At 41.1% G+C, this 23,810-nt stretch overlaps 1 protein-coding gene across 1 annotated transcript; it reads right to left on the bottom strand.

Annotated features, from left to right (window-relative positions):
- Positions 1 to 1,481: 1,481 nt before the first annotated feature.
- On the bottom strand, positions 1,482 to 19,527 carry LOC132866642 (interferon-induced protein 44-like). The gene is made up of 5 exons (XM_060899431.1): positions 19,320 to 19,527; positions 11,416 to 11,565; positions 11,048 to 11,219; positions 1,878 to 1,978; positions 1,482 to 1,692 (listed from the first exon to the last, which is right to left on the bottom strand). The coding sequence occupies exons 1-5, from the start codon at positions 19,392 to 19,394 to the stop codon at positions 1,525 to 1,527; spliced, it is 666 nt and encodes a 221-aa protein (XP_060755414.1). The 5' UTR covers positions 19,395 to 19,527; the 3' UTR covers positions 1,482 to 1,524.
- Between the last annotated feature and the right edge of the window lie 4,283 nt (positions 19,528 to 23,810).

Here is a 23,810-nt window from a genome sequence, read left to right as displayed (position 1 = left end):
ATGATGGCCCGTTTGGTTTTATTTTGAAAGTCTTTTGTTTGCATTTTGAGTACTTCTCCGCATTGTAAAATAAATCACACTCATTTACTTTTAAAACCTTCGTTCTCGTTGTACTCATTTGGTGGTGACGCTTAGTGGAAGTGGGACAGCAACGGTACCCTTTCACATTATTGTAAATACAATAAAACGAACATGAAGGGCTAATCAAAGCCAAATATAATGCTAACTCATTCGTTCATTATTAATATCATCACTTTAAAGTCCACAGAAAGATATTTATCATGCAGGACGCAGTGATAGAAGGGATATGAGGCAGTATCTCGATCGGAGACATTGCTTTTCTCACACACAAAACTTATTTATGAATACAATTATGAAGATGTGAGGGCTAGCATAGCAAATGATTTATAATCTACATAACAAGATATCATTTCTAATAATAGTCAAATAATTAGCTATAATTTAACCAACATCACAGGCACACATTACAATTTTATGACCTCATGTTAGTAGAGTATAATAATAATAATAATAATAATAAAAGCATGTGCTGGATCAAGTGCTATTTTATGCTCTGCTGAATAATGAGTGTATAAGCTGTATTGATAAACCAGTGATTATTTAACTAATATCCTGCAATATATTAGGCAGTTATATTTGTCTTTAGTGCAATTCCTGCTCATTTATATATCATATTAGTTTTAGCTGACTGCTGTTAGCCTGGGTGCCATGGTGATGTAGTGGTTAGCACTGTTGCCTCACAGCAAGAAGGTTTTGGGTTCGAGCCCAGTGGCCAATGAGGGCCTTTCTATGTGGAGTTTGCATGTTCTCCCCATGTTTGCGTGGGGGTGTTCTGGTTTCCTCCACAGTTCAAAGACATGCAGGTTAGGCTAATTGGTGACTAAATTGACTGTAGGTGTGAATGTGAGTGTGAATTGTTGTTTGTCTCACTGTGTCAGCCCTGTGATGATTTGGTGACTTGTCCAGGGTGTACCCTGCCTCTTGCGCATAGTCAGCTGGGATAGGCTCCAGCTTGCCCGCGACCCAGCACAGGATAAGTGGTTATGGATAACAGATGGATGCTGTTAGCCTCATTTTATTAAAGGCAGCGGTCTAGATGCTATTGATGCGAAAGCTTACCTCATATGAAACCCTCAGAGGGCATGAACTACACAAAGGTAATTTACATAATCCAGAAAATCAACTTTTCCAGCTGCATAACCCGACTCTGGCTACAACAAACTCTTTCTGCGGAAATGTTGATGTAACCTTTGGTCTCAAGTTAAGTGGCCTCTGAATATAGCCCAATGTTTGTAGTAACTGCTACACAGCAGAGATTTAATTTGGCTGATTCAGAAAGATTAATAAGGAATGTGTGTGTAAAGAGCAGAAAGTGTATTTTTAATAAAACATACCATTAGTTGGTCACTGATGCTCATATTTAATATTTGACTTACATAAATTTGATGATAAAAATGAACTAGGTTGTAATCCCTTTTTCAAATGGATGCTTTCGCAGATAACTCAGATGTTATCATCTTCGATGTAATCTTTAATAAATTCAGCAATCGCCTTAAATGCCATCAGAATAAGTACATCTTTTGCATTATTTGGTTCACATTCCTCATAATAGTTGCTCACTGGGAAGATGCATTTCACTGGTGGACCAAGTCTGTGGCTGCATTTCTCCATCTAGACATGCAGAGAATATAAGTCGTCATGGAAAAATACTTCATAAAAACTGTACAGAAAAAGTGGATTGTAATTTGCACATGAAAGCTAGAAGCAGGAGCAAATTTGTATTAATTATTAGAAAAAATGAGGCACATAATAGGACAATGTCTGTAAGATGGATATCAAACGTAGGTTCAACAAACCGTATCTTTGATTTTCTTGCTTTTGTAAACCTCGGTTAGATCCTTCTTAGCCAGTGGGCAAAGAGCATCTATCTTCGTCATCAGAACTACATGAGGGATGCCTGGCATACACAGATAATTAAAAAAACCAAACCAGTTAAATATAAATAAAGGCATTTTTCTGTTATTCTGTGTCATTGGCTCAGACTTTGGCTGAAGCCTATAGAGTCACCTGTCTCTGTGTATGTTTAACCAAGTTTGAGCGTGAATGTAATTGGTGTGCCAGGCTCAGGTAGTAATTCCACAGTTGCGGTGTGGCACCACTGCATACTGACTATGTAAGTGCCATGTTACATAACCTCAGTTCGCGATGTAATCTTCTGTGACTGGAGCGGTCCCGGAAAGAAAGAGAGTTTGCAATGTCAATTCAAATCCTGGTGTCGACGTATTTCTGAGCGGGCTATTTTTTCTATTTATGTACCGTAGCTTCCATCTCCCAATCAGACAAAGGCTGAGCTCAGACCTGCACAGCTCTCTAGTTTTTATAGTAGATTTACAAAATTATAATAATAAAAAAAGCACAGAAAAACAATAAGAATTGTTATTCATCAGTCAGCCAGTGCTGTGGACACAGATGTCTCCATCAATCAGTCTAGTCCTTCTTGCTTCTACATCATATGTCTGAAATGTACTTAAAATATATTTCAAATAGGAAGGAACTATTTCAGACATATGACCTTGCTGTGACCATCAGAATATTATTGAATGGTAAAATAAAATATATTCTTTTAAGCCACTTCATGATGGCAATGTATTGCTACCATGCCAGAAAAAGAAAAATGAATGAGCATCAGGTTATAACCTAAAAACTATTGTGATATGTTTTTTTGTCCACATTATAACAAGATATTTTCACGTTATCACAAGATATTTATTTTTTCAGACAAACTCATACAAATGTTTCATGTTATAACAATTTTATCACATAATTACAAGCTAAATAGTAATTCTTATAATAACAAAAGCTCCTTATTAAGATTCAAGATGTTTATTTGTCATATACACAATAACAGACACAGCGGTTTATTATTGGGTAATGAAATTCTTATTTTGCAACTGCCCGACCAAATTATGCTTACCAATATAAAAAGAAATATATATATAAAATATGAAATATAAAATATAAAGTGCATATGGAATGCAAAATATAAAAGTAGAATGAAAAATGAAGATAACATTTAAAAAAAAAGGAGAGGCAAACAAACAATGTGCAAACATAGGTAGATATACTGTGCAATGTCTTGTGCAAAATTGCTAATATAATCTGTGGTTCAAAGCCTGATGGAAATATAGAGGTAGATGGTGATTATAATCCGTGGTTCAAAAGCCTGATGGAAATATAGAGGTAGATGGTGATTATAATCCGTGGTTCAAAAGCCTGATGGCCTGGGGGTAAAAACTGTTTGTGAGGCTACGTTTACATTAGACCGTATCTGTCTCGTTTTCTTCGTGGATGCACTGTCCGTTTACATTAAACCGCCTGGAAACACCGGGAAACGGGAATCCGCCAGCGTCCACGTATTCAATCCAGATCGTGTCAGCTCCGGTGCTGTGTAAACATTCAGAATACGCGGATACGCTGTGCTGAGCTCTAGCTGGCGTCTCATTGGACAACGTCACTGTGACATCCACCTTCCTGATTCGCTGGCGTTGGTCATGTGATGCGACTGCTGAAAAACGGCGCGGACTTCCGCCTTGTATCACCTTTCATTAAAGAGTATAAAAGTATGAAAATACTGCAAATACTGATGCAGATACTGCCCATTGTGTAGTCATGATTGTCTTTAGGCTTGCCATACTTCCACTTGCAAGTGGTAAGTGATATGCGCTGGGATCACACACACAGCGGCTCAGTCCCGAATCACAGCTTGTTCACTTCACTCGCGTGCTCTGTGAGCTGCGCAAGGCCAGAGTGCGCACCCTCCAGAGGGCACTCGCTGTTCAGGGCGGAGTGATTTGGAGCGCAGGATGCCTGCGGAGCCAAGCGTATCCGTGTATTGGTGTTGCTGTGTGCACACTAATCGTTTTAAAAATGTTAATCTGATGATCCGCTGATACGGTCTAATGTAAACATGGGCTCAGTCTAGTAGTCCTTGCTTTCACACTCCTGTAGCGTCTGCCAGATGGTAGGAGCGTGAATAGTCTGTGTTGTGGGTGTGTTTGGTCCCTGATGATGCTCTGTGCCCTTTTTGTGACCCGGGTGTTGCAAATGTCCTGTAGTGGGGGGAGGACAGCTCCACAGATGAACTGTGCCATTTTAATGACACGCTGGAGAGCCTTTCTGTCCTGAGTTGTGCAGTTCCCGTACCACACAGCGATGGAATTTGTCAGGACACTCTCCACTGTGCACCTGTAGAAGTTGCTGAGGAGTTTGGTGGACAGTCCAAATTTCCTCAGCTTCCTCAGGAAGAAGAGTCTCTGTTGAGCCTTCTTGATGGTCTGCTGTGTGTTGTGTGTCCGAGTGAGATCCTCACTGATGTGAGTTCCAAGGAATTTAAATGTTTTCACCCTCTCCACCTTTGTCCCGTTGATGTGCAGCGAGGCGTGCTGGTCTCTCCTCCTCTTCCTCGGGTCAATAATCATCTCCTTGGTCTTCTCAGCATTCAAGGAGAGGTTTTTTCCTGGCACCAGGAGACCAGCTGAGCCACCTCCTCCCTGTAGGCTCTCTCATCTCCACCAGTGATCAGCCCAATGACAGTGGTGTCGTCAGCGAACTTGATGATGGAAGTGTTACTCTGGGTGGGGGTGAAGAGGGTGTACAGGAGTGGACTGAGCACACAGCCTTGGGGGTCCCTGTGCTCACTGTCTTGGTGCTGGATGTTCTGGTACTGACTCTGACAGCCTGGGGTCTGTTTGTGAGAAAGTCCAGGACCCAGCAGCAGAGGGAGGATGTCAGTCCAAGGGTGGAGAGCTTCTCTGTCAGTCTGCTGGGGATGACAGTGTTGAAGGCTGAACTGTAGTCCACAAACAGCATTCGAACATAGGTGTCCCTGTGTTCCAGGTGTGACAAGGCTGTGTGGATGGCTGCATTGACGGCATCATCAGTTGAACAGTTCTGACGATATGCAAATTGAAGGGGGTCTATTGTGTCTGGGATGCCCTTTTTGATGGATGACATGACTATCCTCTCAAAACACTTCATTACAACTGAAGTGAGTGCAATTGGGCGATAGTCATTCAGGCATGTTATATTGTTTTTCTTTGGGAGGGGCACTATGGTGGTGGTCTTGAATTAAAAGGTGATAAGTTTGTATTATTAACTTATCACATTACAACAACATAAGTTGTACGTGTCACACCTGCATGCCTTGGCGCGTACATCAGTCAGACTCTTGGGCGCGTGCCATTAACTATGCACACCTGCACAGGATTAAGGTGTATCAGCACACCTACATAAAGACTCTGAAAACACGCGCTCAGTGCGAAGTATTGTGCTACTTTACGCACACATTACCGAGCCTTATTTTCCTGTATTGATCTCCTGATTTCCTGATTCCTGTTTTCTGATTATGCTTTCATCTGTGCCTTGGATAATCTATTTGTGCCTCGCCTGACCTTTTAGTTCTTTTCCGTTTATGATTTATGCTCGCCGATTTGGATTGTTTGCCCAGTGTCACTTTCAGTAATTAAAATGCTTCTACACTTATATCTGTCTCCAACCCTTCCTTGACAGTACGTGATAAGTTTGTATAATGTGAAAATATCTTGTTCAAACATGAAAAACATCTTGCTATAACAAACTTTTAACGTTATAACATGACACTGATCTGTTTTTCTTTTTCTGGAGTGGAAGCAATAAGCTTCCTTAATCTATGGGGAAAGTCTGTGAAAACATACATTTTCATCAAAGCCTTTTAGACATTTATGATGTTTATACAAACTACCAAAGAAAACTGAAAATTGCTGCCTACAATATAGAGCAGCGGCTACAATTATCGACAACTTAATGATCTTTTGGCCATCACAAAAGTAGAAAAGATTTTCAATCCATAAATTGTGCATGAATAATTACTCAAACTTCCACTGGAAAAAAAAAAAGAAAAAGAGTTGATTCCTGATTACTTTGCGTATCAGATCACATGACACCGTTCCACAAGTATTGACACCTTTGGACACAGTTATTGACACCGTTCCACAATTATTGACACCCAGATGATTATATATTTAAAAATAATAATAATCGTTTTGTGGTATTAAGTTAACAAAACATAGTTTTTATTTCAAATTTGTTTTACATAGACTTATATTTAGGACAAAATATCTTTTATATAAATATATTAATGTTGGTGCTTACATAAATGAGGAAGTAATTCTAATGTTTGTCAACAAATGAACTGATAATGTTTAACCCAAATCAGAAAATCTTTTTGTTCCACTTTCTAAGTATTTTTGTAGATCACATTTTGTTAATCATTCATTGTTGTTTGTATTAATTTCAAGTTTTGTAGTTTACTAATAAATGTCAACAGGCAACTGACATTGTAAACACATGAAAATCCCGGTCAAAGGTCGCATGTCATTCCTTGAACCAAAATATAAAATGTCTACTGATATTCTAATATGTGGTAGAGATTTACAACAAACTGCAAAAAAAGAAAAACATTCTGAATGGAATAGAAAAATATGAATAGTTCAAGCATGTAATTTTTTTAATATGCTAGGAATTAAATTCTGGTCTAATTCTATTTATAGCAATAGGATTCCAAATACTCTATAAGCATTCCATTCTGTTATGAGTCAGAAAAAAATATATAAATCACAGCACTTTTTTTAAGTACTTTATCTACTTCAACAATGTTATACAAAGATCAATCCATAACAGTTGTAAATGTGACTTAATTCCACAGGGTGTTGATAATGGTGGACACCGGTGAAAGTGATTGCTACTATCGACAACTCATGTGACTTCTCAAAGGCACATTTAGATACAAAATGGCGACTGTCAAATGAAAGAGTAAGAAACAAAGTAGGTTTCAACAAGGATATCATGAAATATCAGTGAATTTGATCAGTAAAACCATGTCCCTGATCTTTCCACCATGCTTACTTGCTGTTCCCTTTTCTTTTGATGAGTTGTACATTAACCTCCCTCCTGTTATGATTACGGGTAGAAGGGATCAGTTTAGTTTTTCAAATTTACATGGCAGGAACAGACTAACACTGCATTGTTTTAGTATTGCAGCTTGAATAAAATGCTGTGCATTTAACTTGTCTGGGTTTGGTTTTAATTTATTTGTATGAGCTACAGTACCATGCCACAGGGAGCCACTAGAAATTTTGGACCTATGAAAGAATATAATATCAGCAATTACTTGCTTGCTGTCAGGGTACAGGCACTTATGGACGCAAATGCAGGGGGGAACGGGTGTGTCGCAAGCTGGTAAACAAATCCAAATCTTGAGACGAGAATCAGAGTCAAGTTCATGCTAGGGGTCAGTCAGAGGATGTCAGAGGTAAATAACAGTCTCAGGTTTGAGAGAATAATGTAGCAGGGGTTCAGAAACACAAAGAATCAGGCCGAAACAACAATAGCTTAGTATGATCAGGTCTGCAGAATGATACTTCGCAATGAGCTGGAGTGTTTGGCATGCTTATATAGGTTGTTGGAATAAGGAACAGGTGTAATCCCAATCAGTGCCCAGGAGAGGGAGGGCGCTGTGATGCTTGGGAGTTGTAGTCTGTGGCGGCCATGCTTGAAGGCAGCCACGAACTTGCACAGTCACTGACACTTGCTTCTAGCAAGTGTAGGAACCCTGTTGATATATAAATATGTGATATTTTGGACACAATATGGTCAAAGTTCTGTTATTTTTGCTCTACTAGTGGAAATAGATCCTGAAGAAGCCACAATCATTTTATAGCATGCTGACTCGGTAGCTCACATTCATTTGCACATTCACATTAAAGGTGCTTCAGGTTAAACTGGTGTCCCTTCTTCCTTTTCATTTTATGAGATTACAGTACATATTTAAATCAAAAGTTATATTCCTGAAAAATATCATTTGCTGCAGTTGAAGTCAGAAGTTTGCACACAGGGACATGAATGTAATGGCAATATTGGGTTTTCAGCGACCTCTGAGCTGTTCTTTTTCTGTGGCAGATTGATTGTACAACATACATCTTTAATCGGAGAAAAAAACCCAAGAGTTTGGTGCACAATTTTCAATTTATTTATTTTTTCTTAAATCAACACTGGGTCAAAATGATGCATACCGGGTAAAGAATTTACATATAGCACACCTAATATTTGGCTAAATGTCCCTTAGCAAGTTTCATCTTCATCAGATACTTTTGGTAGCCATCAAAAAGCTTCTGGCAGAATCCACTATGAGCAATGCACTAGTTCCACTGGCAGCAAAACAGCCCCAGAGCATGATGCTACCACCATCATGCTTCCTTGTACTTACGGTATGGTCATTGTGGAACAAACAGTCAGTCTTGTCTGACCATAAAATTTTCCTCCAGAAGTTTTTTTTTTTCTTTGTCCATGTGGTCACCTCCAAACTTTAGTCAACCTTGAAGGTGTTGATTTTGGAGCAGGAGCTTCTTTCTTGGACAGCAGCCTCTCAGTCTGTGACAATGGTAAACTCATACTGTTGACAGTGTTCCAGCAGCTTCATGGCAGGCCTGTGCCTTGGTGGTTTCTGACCATCTGAACCAATTTCCTCTCGGCTGAGGGGAACAGTTGGGTCTTCTTCCAGTAAAGTGGCTTGGCAAAATGGCTAAACCTCCCAATAACTTACATACTTACAATCTCCAATTCCAAAAAGGTTGAGATACTGTGTAAGCTGTAAATAAAAACAGAATGCGATAATTTGCAAATCATAGAAACCCAATATTTCATTGAAAATAGTACAAAGACAATATATCAAATGTTGAAACTGAGAAATTGTATTGCTTTTTGAAAAATGTATACTTATTTTGAATTTGATGTCAGCAACACATTTCAAAAAGGTTGGGACAGAGGCAACAAAAGACTGAAAGTTGTGTAATGCTAAAAAAAAAAAAAACTAATTAGGTTAACTGGCAACAAGTCAGTAAGATGATTGGATATAAAAAGAGCATCCCAGAGAGGCAGAGTCCCTCAGAAGTAAAAATGGGGAGGGATTCACCAATCTGTGAAAGACTGCATGGGCAAACAGTGCAACAATTTAAGAATAACATTCCTCAATGTAAAATTGCAAAGAATGTGGGGATCGCATCATCAATGGTACATAAGATCATTAAAAGATTCAGAGAATCTGGGGAAATCTCTGTATGCAAGAGACAAGGCTGAAAACTGTTATTGCATGCCTGTGATCTTCAGGCCCTCAGGAGACACTGCATTAAAAGCAGACAAGTGTCTGTAGTGGAAATCACTGTATGGGCTCAGGAACACTTCAGAAAACCATTGTCTGTGAAAACAGTTCATTGCTGCATCCACAAATGCAAGTTAAAATCAGATATAAACAATACCCAGAAACACTGCCACCTTCTCAGGGCTTGAGCTCCTTTACGGTGGACTGAGACAAAGTGGAAAATTGTCCCGGTGTCTGATGAATAAAAATTTTAAAAAATTTTCAGAAATCATTGGCATCATGTCCTCTAGGCTAAAGAGGAGAGGGACCATCTGGCTTGTTATCAGTGCACAATTCAAACGCCAGCATCTGTGATGGTATGAGGGTGCATTAGTGCACATGACATGGGCAGCTTGTACATCTGGGAAGGGATCAGTGATGCTGAATGATAAATACATGTTTCAGAGCAATATACTGCCATACAGACAAAATCTTTTTCAGGGAAGGCCTTTCTTCTTTCAGCAAGACAACGCCAAACTGCTTTCTGCACATATTAAAACTGCATGGCTCCGTAGTAAAAGAGTCTGGGTGCTAAACTGGCCTGCCTGCAGTCCAGACCTGGCTCTCATTTAAAACGTGGCGCATTATGAAGCCTGAAATACAACAAAGGAGACCCCGAACTGTTGAGCAACTAAAATTGTATATCAGGCAAGAATGGGACAACATTTCTCTTTCAAAGCTACAGCAGTTGGTCTCCTCAGTTTCCAAACATTTACAGAGTGTTGTTAAAAGTAGAGGTGATGCAACAGTGGTAAACATGCCCTGTCCCAACTTTTTTGAAGCGTGTTACTGACATCAAATTTAAAATGAGCATATATTTTTCAAAAAAACATAAAATGTATCAGTTTCAACATTTGATATGCTGTCTTTGTACTATTTTCAATGAAATATAGGGTTTCCATGATTTGCAAATTATCACATTCTATTTTTATTTACAGTTTACACAGCATCCCAACTTTTTTGGAATTGGGGTTGTGTATACAGTTGTTGAACTGATGATCTTAGCATCTGCAGCTGTTTAGAAATTGCTCTGAGAGACATTCCTGAGCATATATTTTTCAAAAAACCATAAAATGTATCAGTTTCAACATTTGATATGCTGTCTCTGATTGAAACTGTATGTCTGCTAATGATTTCAAGACTATTTCAAACTAGTAAGTGGAATTTTGCATAAAGGACGCACATGAGTGGAGTGATACACACAATGAAATATCCCAGTGTTGTTATGGGAAATATCAGCACTCTTGGAATGCTGCTCTACTGATCAAATTAGTGGACCAGAACTAACTGTTTTATATAAGGTTTTAAGGTTAGAAGGGGAAAAAAAGGGTGTTGGCTTGGGAAAACTCTTTATGTGCTGGCTTTGTACCCAACATGATCTGTCGAGACCATTCCCAAGACATGGATGGAATGTAGCATCAGTAAAACTGTTTGGGATTTTTCACACTATTTTGGGTTTTTCACAGACTATCAATAAATAAATAAATAAATAAATAAATAAAAAAAACCTTTGCTTAACTCATTTAGTTTAGTGCCAGTGTCACCAGAGGATTTTCATTGCAACTAAACGGGGACATTACTTCATGAATGAATGAATGAATGAATGAAAGTTGACCATTCCTAAATTGCCCTTAATTCAAACACATTATTAATAAAACATCTACAAATTCATCTACAAATGAATGTACAAAAATGAATACTAAATGTTACATGCAAATCAACAAATATAAAACAACCAATATAATAAGGTAATTCATGCAACATTATTATATATTGCATCTTTTAGTCACTCACCCAAGCTGAGTGCTTCCTTCCTGACATTTTTCATCTTCTGAATGACCTCATTTGGCATTAGGGTGATGCTATCTGCAGGCACTACACTCACCAAACAGTGCACTTTGTCATTTGGATTGGGGTCATTTATGAAGTCTGGGTCTGCATGACTCAGTGGAGAAGCAGGATTAAACTGAGGACAAAGAAAAGAAAAATGAAAGGATATACTGGAGAGTATAAAATATTGCATCTTTTCTTGATATCTGTAGTTGTATAAAATACATTTTTTATGTGTTTTATATTTTCTGCCAATGATCTGGTCTGTGTAAACATTGTAAAACACATATTAACAATTAACTGGAATTAAAATATGTTCATTCTTTTTCTACCTTATAGTCTTCTTTTACATGGCCATGCAGTGCATGAATAATATCACGAGGATCAACTCCATCTTCCTCATGATTTTCCAGACCCATAACGTCATTGAGGACAAATGGCAAAGTCTGAGAATTTGCATCAGTGATTTTGTAGGTTTTGTACTGTGAAAAGAAAACCAAAGTGTAATAAAAGGCTGATGAATAATGACATACTGTAGTCTGAGATCCAACTAAGGGTAATCACATCATAATATTTTTAGAATTTTCTTAAATGGGACATGCCATGGAAAACCATTTTTCCTTGTTGTTTTTGAAATATGTTGATGTGATTTTGGGATGTACTGGGCCTTTCAGAGTGAACTGTTAAATTCCCAGTCTTCTCAGTCCAGCAATAGACAGAAAACAGGCAGAGAGAATAGGTCAATAACAAAAGTGCATGCTTCTTACATAGAATCTCCTCTCATTTTTTTATGATACCAACCTCCATTAACATATGATCACCCATAGCAATCTCAATCAAGAAATGGAGCTGTACCAGTTCTGTTGGAGTCAATTGCCAGTCCACTAACCACAAGTAAAATGTTTAAAATTTGAAATAAATAAATAAATAAATAAATTTAAAAAAATCAAATATTAAAAGCTCTATTGTATATTGTTATAGATTTCTCCTTTTGAACTGAACCTTAGTTTGCTCGCATAGGCAAAGCCTTCAGGTAACATTACTCAGTCAGCTAACATTAACATTCTTTCCATGCTGCTAAATTTGATAAAACATGTAGTTTGACATATGTGGTTTAGAATAAGAAGCAACTCCCTGTTGTGTGATTTTGGTAAATTTGTTAGACACCATGCACTGAGATGAGCTCTCGTAATGTTACAAAGGCTTCTTTTTCACCACTTCAGGCAGTTAGCTGTTGCTAGTTCAGGTTAACTTGGCAAGGTAGCTTACTAGTACAGGGTTACTTTATCCCCTCCATTAGTTTATGTATGTCCTGCATTGACTTGTGTGTGTGTGTGTGTGTGTGTGTTTCTCCTTCCTGTTCTTAGTTGGAACAGGTTCCATTTTGGTAGTGCTGGAGGGGGTATATAAAGGAAACTTCTCATCAACCTTAACTCCATGTTGCATGCCATGTGCCACACTTGTTTGTATATTGGTCTGGGCAATATTCCTTTATGTAAAAGTTGTTACCTAAATTGTTTGAGAGATGAATTTGGTCATAATATGTTGAAAAGTCTTGTTTGGATGTTTGTTACCCTGGCTGGAAAGATGTAAGTTATCGTGGATTTTTCTCCTGCTTTTGGATTAGGTAGGGAGACAGGGAAGTAAATTATATTTTTGTTGTATTTGTTTTGCTTTGTTTATGGATTTGTACATTTTGGGATTGAGCTTAGTGGTGGGTTTTGTTTATTATTTTGCCATTTACTTACCCCTGCAGAAATGGCCTGGGTGTTGCCTTGGTGGCTTGTCATATGGTAAATGTATTATTTATTATATCATTGCTGTGAATACAATTATTTGAAGGAAATCTGTTGTAGGAGTTCTTTGTGTTTTCCCTAGTCTCCTCATTCACCCCATGTCCTTCATACCCTCAACTGACATCAATATTGGGGTGCTCATCTGGGATTTGAATTCAGAACTTCTTGCAGCCCAAGTAGAATCATACTCCTAGATAAATGTTAGGGATGTGATGAGGTGCACAAGCTATGTAAATATTGTATTATATGTCAATATATTCTGGAATATTTGTTTCACATGTGCACAAACATCTGGATGTTATCATAAAAATAACGTGAAGACTGTAGCAAAACAATTCTATGGGTGTGGATGTTAGAGTTCTCCTTTAAAGATATTAGCCAATCAGAAGAAAGCAAATTACATATTTAATATTTAAATGCACAGCTGCAAAATCTGCCTGTTGTATCCTATAGGCTTTTCATACCATGCTAAAACAGCATTGAGAAAAAAGAACCAAGGCTTTGTTTGTTTGTTTGTTTGTTTTAATAAACAACCTCAGAAACTTTACAAATGCATTTTGGGAATAATATAAAATAATTGAAAGTGTATGGTATGTCCCTTTAACAAAATAAATTAAAACTGATTTGATGTTTGTGGACATTCTCTGGTTGCAAAAATACTTTCTTTTTGATAATAAAGTGGTGTTTGAAAAGTCAGGAACTGATATGCCTTCAGCAAATATACTGATCCAAATATTTTGAGTAAAACTCATAAAAACATGTCAATGATTATGACACAGTGCTAATATACTATGGTGGTATGATATTTGTGTCAGCCCCACGTGCTTTGGCATGCACACCAGAAGGACTCTCGGGCACGCTCCGGACTGCGTGTGCGCCAAGCGGACTCTCGCATGCGCGCCGTTAACAAGGCTCACCTGCACACGATTAAGGTCCATCAGCGTGCCTGTATAAAGACACTGAAAACACATGTTCAGTGCAAAGTATTGAGTACCTTGTGACACTTTATCAAGCTGTGTTTTCATATTTGGGCTCCTGGTTTTCCAATCCCTGTTCCTTGTTTTCATTTTGTCTGTGTCTAGTATACTCTGTTTGTGCCTCACCTGACCCTGTGCTTGTTTAACATTTATGATCTTGTCTGGTGAATTGGATTGTTTGCCTGATTGTCACACTTTTCTCAACAAAACTATTTCTGCACTTACACCTGTCTACTACCATTCCCTGCCAGAATACTTTGCCAAACAATGGATGTAGCAGAATTCTTCCAGTACGCCATTCCACGCCGCTTCCGGATTTCCATGTCTCAGCCCTTAGCCTTTTATTTCCAGCGGCATTTTGGAATGAGCCCCCTGGCACCTTATGAGGGAATAGATCATCCTCGGGGATTCAGTCTGCAATGTGATATTTTCTATGCAAACCTAGAAGAACCCAAGCCACCAGAACTTATCTAAGTAAGCTTTATGTTCACTTTGATTTCTGGATGAGCATGCTGATGGGTGGAGTACCTGATCCAAGTAGAGCAACCTTGTGTTTGGAGCTCACAGACTTTTCTAGACATGCTCTGGTTCATCTATGAATCATTAGAAAAGGACGACCCCCATGAAATATTTTGGGAGGGGACTACCCCATCTGAGGTCGACACAGCAGCAGAGGAGGCCGTTGTTCCAGAGTCCCTCCTAGAAGCCATCGTTCAAGAACCAGTCCCACAGCCTGATCCACAGTCAATCCCAGAGCCAGCAGCTGAACCAGAACCAGGGATAGAACCAGAACCAGTGCAAGAGCTGGAGCCTGCATCAGTGCCAGTACCTGAACCAGAGCTAGAACCAGAATCAGTGCAAGAGCCAGAGCCTGCGTAAGAGCCAGAACCAGAGCTTGTGCAGGAGTCAGAGCCAGCACCTGAACCAGAGCACAAGCCTGAAACAGAGCCAGAGCAAAAGCCAGTGCCTGAACCTGAGCCAGTGCCAGTGTCAGCTCCAGAGCCAGTGCCAGCACCAGCACCAGAGTCAGAGCCAGTGACAGTGACAGCTCCAGTGCTAGTGCTAGTGCCAGAGTCAGAGCCAGTGCCAGCTCCAGCACAAGAGCGCATGCCAGAACCTGAGGAAGTTCCACAACCAGTGCCAGAGGATGACAGAGTGGCCTCTGCCTCAGCTGGCTATGAAGACATCATCATCTTGCTGCCGTCCAGCTATGAAGATGTCGTCACCCGGCCGCTGCCTGGCTATGAAGCTGTTGTTGTCCCATCGCTAAGTCCTGACCAGGACCAGAATGATGCACAAACAGAGCTCGAGCCCATGCCTGAGTCCAGTGCAGAGTCCAAGTCAGGTCCAGAGCTCGAGCTCACATCCAGTCCAAGGTCCAGTCCAGAGCTCCAGCCCATGCCTGAGTCCAGTCCAGAGTCCAAGCCATGTTCAGAGCTCGAGCCCACACCAGAGTCCAAGTCATGTTCAGAGCTTGAGCCTGAGTCCAGTTCAGAGCTCAAGCTCATGCCAGAGTCCAAGCCATGTTCAAAGCTCGAGCCCAAGTCCAGTCCAGAGTCCAAGCCATGTTCAGAGCTCGAGCCCAAGTCCAGTCCAGAGTCCAAGCCATATTCAGAGCTCGAGCCCATGCCAGAGTCCAAGTCATCTCCAGAGCTCAAGCCCACTTTTAGTCCAGAGTCCAAGTCCTGTCCTGAGCCTGAGCCCAAGCCCCCACCTGAGCCGAGTATCTGGTGCCATGTCAGCTCAGAGTGATGCGCAGATGGCATGGCTTCCAGCATCAGGCCCTCATCCCCGAGGTGAGGAAGGATGGATTTTTGCTGCCAGAGGGAGCTCTTTGGGGGGGGGTGTCTGTCAGCCCCATGCGCTTTGGTGTGCACACCAGAAGGTCTCTCTGGCGCACTCTGGACTGCGCATACACCAGGGAAACTCTCGCACGCTCACTGTTAACAAGGCTCATCTGCACATGATTAAGGCGCATCAGCTTGCCTATATAAAGACACTGAAAATGCATGTTCAGTGCAAAGTATTGAGTTCCTTGTGACACTTTACCGAGCCATGTTTTCGTATTTGGTCTCCTGGTTTTTCAATCCCTGTTCCTGTTCCTTGTTTCCATTTTGCCTGTGCCTAGTATACTCTGTGCCTCGCCTGACCCTGTGCTTGTTTAACCTTTATGATCTTGCCTGCAGAATTGGATTGCTTACATGATTGTCACGCTTTTCTTAATAAAACTACTTCTGCATTACATCTATCTACTATCAATCCCTGACAATTTGGGGCGTGGCCTCAGCATTTGAGACTTGAAAGATAGATTTTCTTTGTCATTTTCCTCATTATTCCAGAATACTAATCCAGCCACTGGGGGTGCATAAGCGTACTCTTGGCACCAGTCCCAAGCCCGGATAAATTGGAGAGGATTGCATCAGGAAGGGCATCCGGTGTAAAACTGCACCAAATCTAACATGCGGAATGAAAAGAGAAATACCATACCGGATCAGTCGGGGCCCGGGTTAACAACAACCGCCTCTGGTACTGTTGGTCAACAGGGTGTCGGTGGAAAGTGTGCTACTGTTGTGCCAAAAATGGAGAAGGAGAAAGAGAGGGGGGAGGCGTGTTAGGAGAGAGCGTGAAAGATGGAAGGGAAGGAGCTTAGAATTGAGGGTAGGAACACTGAATGTGGGAACATTGACTGGCAAAGTGAGAGAGTTAGCAGGTATGATGGAAAGAAGGAAGTTGGACATTTTGTGTGTGCAGGAGATGAGGTGGAAAGGAAGCAAGGCCAAGAACATTGGAGATGGATGCAAGTTGTTTTATTATGGAGTTGATGGAAAGAGAAATGGTGTTGGTATTGTTTTGAGGGGATAGTTGGTCAACAGTGTGATTGATGTGAAGAGGGTGTCAGATAGAGTGATTGGCATGAAGTTGGAGATTCAAGGAGTAGTAATCAATGTTGTGTGTTCGTACACCCCACAGGTTGGATGTGAGAATGAAGAGAGAGAGTCTTTCTGGAAAAAGATGGATGAAGTGGTAGAAAGTATACCGAGGGAGGAGCGCGTGCTGATAGGAACAGATTTCAATGGACATGTTGGTGAGGGAAACAGAGGAGATGAGGACATGATGGGCATATATGGTGTAAGAGAGAGAAATGTGGAAGGGCAAATGGTGGTTGATTTTTCAAGGAGGATGAATTTGGCAATAGTCAATACATACTTCGAGAAGAAAGAGCAGCACAGGGTGACGTTTAAGAGTGGAGGAAGATCTACACAGGTGGACTACATACTCTGCAGAAGGGGTAACCTGAAGGAGATTGGAGACTGTAAAGTGATGGCAGGGGAGAGTGTAGCTAGACAACATCAAGTGGTCGTGTGCAGGATGAGCTTGGAAGTGAAAAAGAGGAAGCGTGAAATAGTGGAGCTGAAGATTAAGTGGTGGAAACTAAAAGAGGGAGAACATCAGAAGGAGTTTAGGGAAGAAATGAGACAAGCATTGAGTGGTCATGGAAGTCTGCCAGAAGATTGGAATACTACTGCTGTACTAGTAAGAGAGGCAGCAAGAAAGGTGCTAGGGTGGTCATTGGGAAGGAGGAAGGAAGACAAGGAGACATGGTGGTGGAACAAAGAAGTGCAGGAAATTATAAAAGAGAAGAGGCTAGCAAAGAAGAACTGGGATGATCAGAGAGACGAGGAAAGCAGGCAGTTATACAGAGAGATGAGACAGAAGGCAAAAAGAGTGGTGGCAAAAGCAGATGCATACCAGGAGTTGTATGAAAGACTGGAGACCAAAGAAGGAGAGAAATACCTGTACAGACTAGCTAGGCAGAGAAACAGGGAAGCGAGGGATGTACAGCAGGTAAGAGTGATGAAAGATGTAAATGGAAATGTGCTGACAAACAAAGAAAGTGTATTAAGAAGGTGGAAAGAGTACTTTAAGGATTTATTAAATGAGGAGAATCCAAGAGAGAAAAGGTCAGATTCATTGGAGACAGAAAATCAGGAAGCAGAGTTGGTTAGTAAGGATGAGGTCAGGGCAACCATGAAAAGAATGAAGAATGGGAAAGCAGTCACACCAGATGGTGTCCCGATTGAGAGATGTTTGGGTGAGACGGCTGTGGAGTTCCTAATGAGATTGTTTAATAAGATCCTAGAGAATGAGAAAATGCCAAATGAATGGAGAGTGTGCTAGTCCCAATATACAAGAATAAGGGAGATGTACAGAGCTGCAGTAATTACAGAGGAATAAAATTGATGAGCCACACCATGAAGTTATGGGAAAGGGTATTGGAGGCGAGATTGAGAAGAGAGGTAGCAATCTGTGAACAGCAGTATGGGTTTATGCCAAGGAAGAGCACGTTGGATGCAATTTTTGCTTTAAGATTGTTAATGGAGAAGTACAGATAAGGCCAGAGAAAGCTACATTGTGTGTTTGTAGACCTGGAGAAGGCATACGATAGAGTGCCAAGAGATGAGTTATGGTATTGTATGAGAAAGAGTGGAGTGAATGAGAAGTATATTAGAGTGGTGCAAGACATGTATGAGAACAGTGAAACAGCAGTGAGGTGTGCAGTTGGAACAACTGAATGGTTCAAGGTGAAGGTGGGACTCCATCAAGGATCTGCTTTGAGTCCTTTCTTGTTTGCCATAGTGATGGATAGCTTGACGGACGAAGTGAGGCAAGAGTCACCATGGAGCATGATGTTTGCGGATGATATTGTGATATGTGGTGAAAGTAGAAAGGAGGTTGAGTTGGGTTCGGAGAGATGGAGGTATGGATTGGAATGAAGAGGAATGAAAGTGAGCAGCAGCAAAACAGAATACATGTGCATCAATGAGAATGGGTATGAGAGTGGTGAAGATGCAAGGAGTAGACGTAAAGAAAGTTGGTGAATTCAAGTACCTGGGGTCAACTGTGCAGGAAAATGGGGGCTGCGATAGTGCAGTGAGAAAGAGAATGCAGGCAGGGTGGAGCAGTTGGAAAAAGATTTCGGGAGTCATTTGTGATCGGAAAGTTCCAGCAAAAGTGAAAGGTAAGTCCAGCTGTGATGTATGGATTGGAGACCGTACCCTTAATGAAGAGACAGGAGGCAAAGTTGGAGGTGGCGGAGTTGAGGATGTTCAGGTTTGTGATGGGAGTGACAAGATTGGACAGTATAAGGAATGAGCACATCAGAGGGACAGCACACGTGGAGAGCTTGGGAATTAAGCTAAGAGAGATGAGACTGAGATGGTATGAGCACATCTTGAGAAGAGATGCAGAGCATGTTGGAAGGAGAATGTTGAGGATGGAGCTGCCAGGCAAACAAAAACGAGGAAGGCCAAAGAGGAGATACATGGATGTGGTGAGAGAGGACATGAAAGTGGCAGGTGTGGTAGAGAAGGATGCAGAAGACAGGGAGCAATGGAGACGAAAGATCTGCTGTGGCGACCCCTAATTGGGAGCAGCCAGAAGAAGAAGTATAACAGGTCTTACTGTTTTTGTGCAGCTCTTTCCTGCAGATGACTCTTCCTGTGCCTTGATGACAATTTTTCCTTTGAATACGCTCATCACAGAGTTTATAAAGCAGGATTTCCCAGCTCCGACAGGTCCATGAAGCAGTATTCTAAAATGGCTGATTTCTGGATGATTCAACTGGAATTGACGTAACTCAGATTTCAAGAGTTCTTTTCTGCTGTTTAGGGCAAATCAGTTGACAGTTTAAAATGAAATACAAGCAAAATATAACTTTCAGAGAGCCTTTGAGGGGGGCGGCACGGTGGTGTAGTGGTTACTGCTGTCGCCTCACAGCAAGAAGGTCCGGGTTCGAGCCCCGTGGCCGGCAGCGGCCTTTCTGTGTGGAGTTTGCATGTTCTCCCCGTGTCTGCATGGATCTCCTCTGGGTGCTCCGGTTTCCCCCACAGTCCAAAGACATGCAGGTTAGGTTAACTGGTGACTCTAAATTGACCGTAGGTGTGAATGTGAGTGTGAATGGTTGTCTGTGTCTATGTGTCAGCCCTGTGATGACCTGGCGACTTGTCCAGGGTGTACCCCGCCTTTCGCCCGTAGTCAGCTGGGATAGGCTCCAGCTTGCCTGCGACCCTGTAGAACAGGATAAAGTGGCTAGAGATAATGAGATGAGATGAGCCTTTGAGGTAATTTATATTAATTAAAAGATGAAATGATATCCACAACCAGTCAAATGTTTGTACATCATACTCATTTTTCTATTTTTTACCAGTTTATAATAGTAATGAAGACATTAACACTATGAAATAATATGCATGGCCTTATACATTTTCCAAGAAAAGTATAAAACAAATCAAAATTATTTTGTACTTATTATACTAGCGCATCTCAAACAATTAGAATATTGTGAAGAGGTTCAATATTTTCCATGTTATTTAAGATAGTGAAAATTTACATGTCAACTAAAATGTTTCCAGCATTTTTCTGTTTTAATTTTGATAATGATGGCCTACAGCACAAATTAAAAAAAAATCTCAAAAGTTTAGAGTATTTCATTTCGAGTTTGGGTAAAACAGTATAAATATCATGTATCTCTAGGTTTAGTTCAGTACATGCAACCACAATCATGGGGATTACTGCTAACTTGACAGTTGTCCAGAAGACAATCATCAACACTCTCCAAAAGGAGGGTAAGTCACAGAAGGTCATTGTTGAAAAGGCTGGCTGGAAAAGGTGCACAAGCAACAGAGATGACTGCAGCCTTGAGTGGACTGTCAAGAAAAGTTGATGCAAGAACTTAGGAGAGCTTCACAAGGAGTGGCCTGAGGCTGGTGTCAGTGCATCAAGAGCCACCACACACAGATGTCTTCAGGAAAGTGGCTACAACTGTTGCATTCCTAATATCAAGCCACTCCTGAACCAGAGACAATGTCAGAAGCTTCTTACCTGGGCTAAGGAGAGAAAGAACTGGACTGTCACACCTGCACACGTTGGTGCACACAACAGACTTTCTCCCATGTATGCTCTGGACAGCGTGTACAACGAACTGACTCTCATGCACACCCTGAACAGCACACATTGCTAATGACTGACACCTGCCTCGGATTTAGGCACAATCCTTATATAAGCACAGTCCTTATATAAGGATGCTCAATAATCATTCACTTCGCGAAGTACTGTGTTGCTAGTCACACATTACTCAGCCTTGTTATCTTGTAGTTTTCCTGGTTTCCTGATTCCTGTTCTGTGTTATTAATTCTGATATTGTCTAGCCTTGTTTAACCTGTTAACCTCACCCGATCCTTTGCCTCTTCTTCAGTTACGATTGCAGCCTACCATTTGGATTGTATGCCTGTTTACTATTTCTTTTATAATAAAGACTCTCTTCTGCAAATACATCTGTCTCCACTCCCATTAACCTGCATCCCAGTATACTTTGCCTTAGTGACAGAATACCTCACCTTACTGACAGACTCTTGCTCAGTGGTCCAAAGTCCTCTTTTCAGATGAAAGTAAATTTTGCATTTCATTCAGAAATCAAGGACCTAGAGTCTGGAGGAAGACTAGAGAGGCACAGAATCTGTGTTTGAAGTCCAGTGTGAAGTTTCCACAGGCTGTAATGATTTGGGATGTCATTTGCTGGTGATGATCCACTGTGTTTTATCAAGTCCAGAGTCAATGCAGCATGTAACAGATTTTAGAACACTTCATGCTTCCATCTGATAAGCTTTATGGAAGTGCTTATTTCCTTTTCCACCTGCCCACTGTGCCAAAACTACTACCAAATGGTTTGCTGGCCATGATATTACTGTGCTTGACTGGCCAGCCAAATCACTTTTTCAGAAGTTGGACATTTCTGTATTGTAAATCCTTTTTTGATTGTTCTTGGGAAATATTCTAATAATCTGATATACTGGATTTCTGTTTTTCATGAGCTATAAGGCATAATCATCAAAATAAAAACAAAAAAAGGCTTGAAATATTTCACTTTACATGTAATGAATATAGAATAATTGAAAGTTTGTTTTTTAGTTAAATTATGAAAAAATACTTTTCAAGATATTCTGTTTGTTTGAGATGTACAAGTAACATCAAGCTGTTATCTGGTTAAAACAGTCTTTGAACAGTCCATTCAGAGTTCACTATTTTAAACAGGACATCTGCCATTCTACAGTAAGGGTGACATGACACCAGGCCATGTCATGGCATCACATGATGGCTTTCTCATAAACTCTTGGCCTCCCAGGGATATATATAATAACACACACACACACACCTACTAGCCATAAAATTAAAAACGCTGACAGGTAAAGTGAATTACACTGATTATGTTGTCACAATTGCATCTTTCAGGGATATACTAGGCAGCAAGAGAGAAGTCAATTTTCAAAGTTGATGTGTTGGAAACAGGAAAAACCAGCAGGTGTGTGGGTGTATCTAATAAAGTGGCCAGTGAGTGTGTATGTATGTACGTGTGTGTAATTCTATCTATCTATCTATCTATCTATCTATCTATCTATCTATCTATCTATCTCCACGTTCACTGGATATGAGCAATCATATGCTCTGATTGGCTACTCTACTACTAGGATATCAACTCATATACCATGAGTTGAGAAAAACAAAATGGTGGACCATGTTACTGAACCAACAGAGAACAAAATAAAAACCCTACTCAAAAACAAAACCCCAACAAAATATGGAATGAAAGTATTTTATGGTAAGAATGTCTCATCTCATTATCTCTAGCCACTTTATCCTGTTCTACAGGGTTGCAGGCAAGCTGGAGCCTATCCCAGCTGACCAAAGGCAGGGTACACCCTGGACAAGTCGCCAGGTCATCACAGGGCTGACACATAGACACAGACAACCGTTCACACCTACAGTCAATTTAGAGTCACCAGTTAACCTAACCTTTATGTCTTTGGACTGTGGGGGAAACCGGAGCACCCGGAGGAAACTCACGCAGACATGAGGAGAACATACAAACTCCGCACAGAAGGGCCCTCGCTGGCCAGAATCAGCATTCTGCAAGGGAGGTGGAAGCCGTGATCCAGATCCCTGACGCGCCAGAAACCGCCCCCGATGTATTGCATACTGGTAAGTGTTCAAGGGGATACATATCATGCTTTGGTGGATTCCGGTTGTAATCAGACCTCAATTCACCAACACTTGGTGCAAGGTGAGGCATCGGGGACAGCACAAGCAGTGAAAGTGTTGCGTGTGCATGGGGATGTTCACAATTATCCCTTAGTGTCTGTCCATATTCTGTTCCGTGGCCAAATGCATAGAGTAAAGGCAGCGGTTAGTCCTCATCTCACCCACTCGTTGATTTTGGGTACTGATTGGCCAGGGTTTGAAAAGCTGATGAAATATTTAACATGTAATGGGTCCTGCACTCGTAGATCACAGGAAGATCCCGGTGTGGCATTGACTGGAGAAGCGGTCACAGACCCATCTATGTCAGCACTGCATCAGAGTGAGGAGCAGCCCGCTCCTCCTCCCTCTCTAAGGGGGTTCCCTTAGGGACTTCCCATTCGAGCAGTTGCGAGACGAGACTCTGTGGCATGTGTTTGACCAAATGAGAGTAATCGATATTCAAACTCTTCAGCCAAGCGTGGTACCGACCTTCCCTTATTTTGCTATTATTAAAGATAGATTGTACCGAGTGATGCAGGACACTCAAACGAGTGAACGAATAACCCAGTTGTTCATCCAAAAGAGCCGCAGGTAATTCGTATTCCATGCAGCTCACTTTAATCCCATGGCTGGACACTTAGGGCAAGATAAAACACTAGCCCAAATAATGGCCCGGTTCTATTGGCCAGGGATTCGTGGGGATGTCCGTCGGTGGTGTGCGGCATGCCATGAGTGCTAATTAGTAAATCCCACGGCCACTCCAAAAGTGCCTTTGTGCCCTCTTCCTCTAATCGAGACCCCATTTGAGCGAATTGGGATGGATCTCGTCGGGCCATTAGATCAGTTGGCACAAGGGTATCGCTTTATTCTAGTTCTGGT

This window comes from Neoarius graeffei, chromosome 18 (genome assembly GCF_027579695.1).
Source record: "Neoarius graeffei isolate fNeoGra1 chromosome 18, fNeoGra1.pri, whole genome shotgun sequence".
NCBI lineage: Eukaryota > Metazoa > Chordata > Actinopteri > Siluriformes > Ariidae > Neoarius > Neoarius graeffei.
This window is presented reverse-complemented; position numbering and strand designations above follow the sequence as displayed.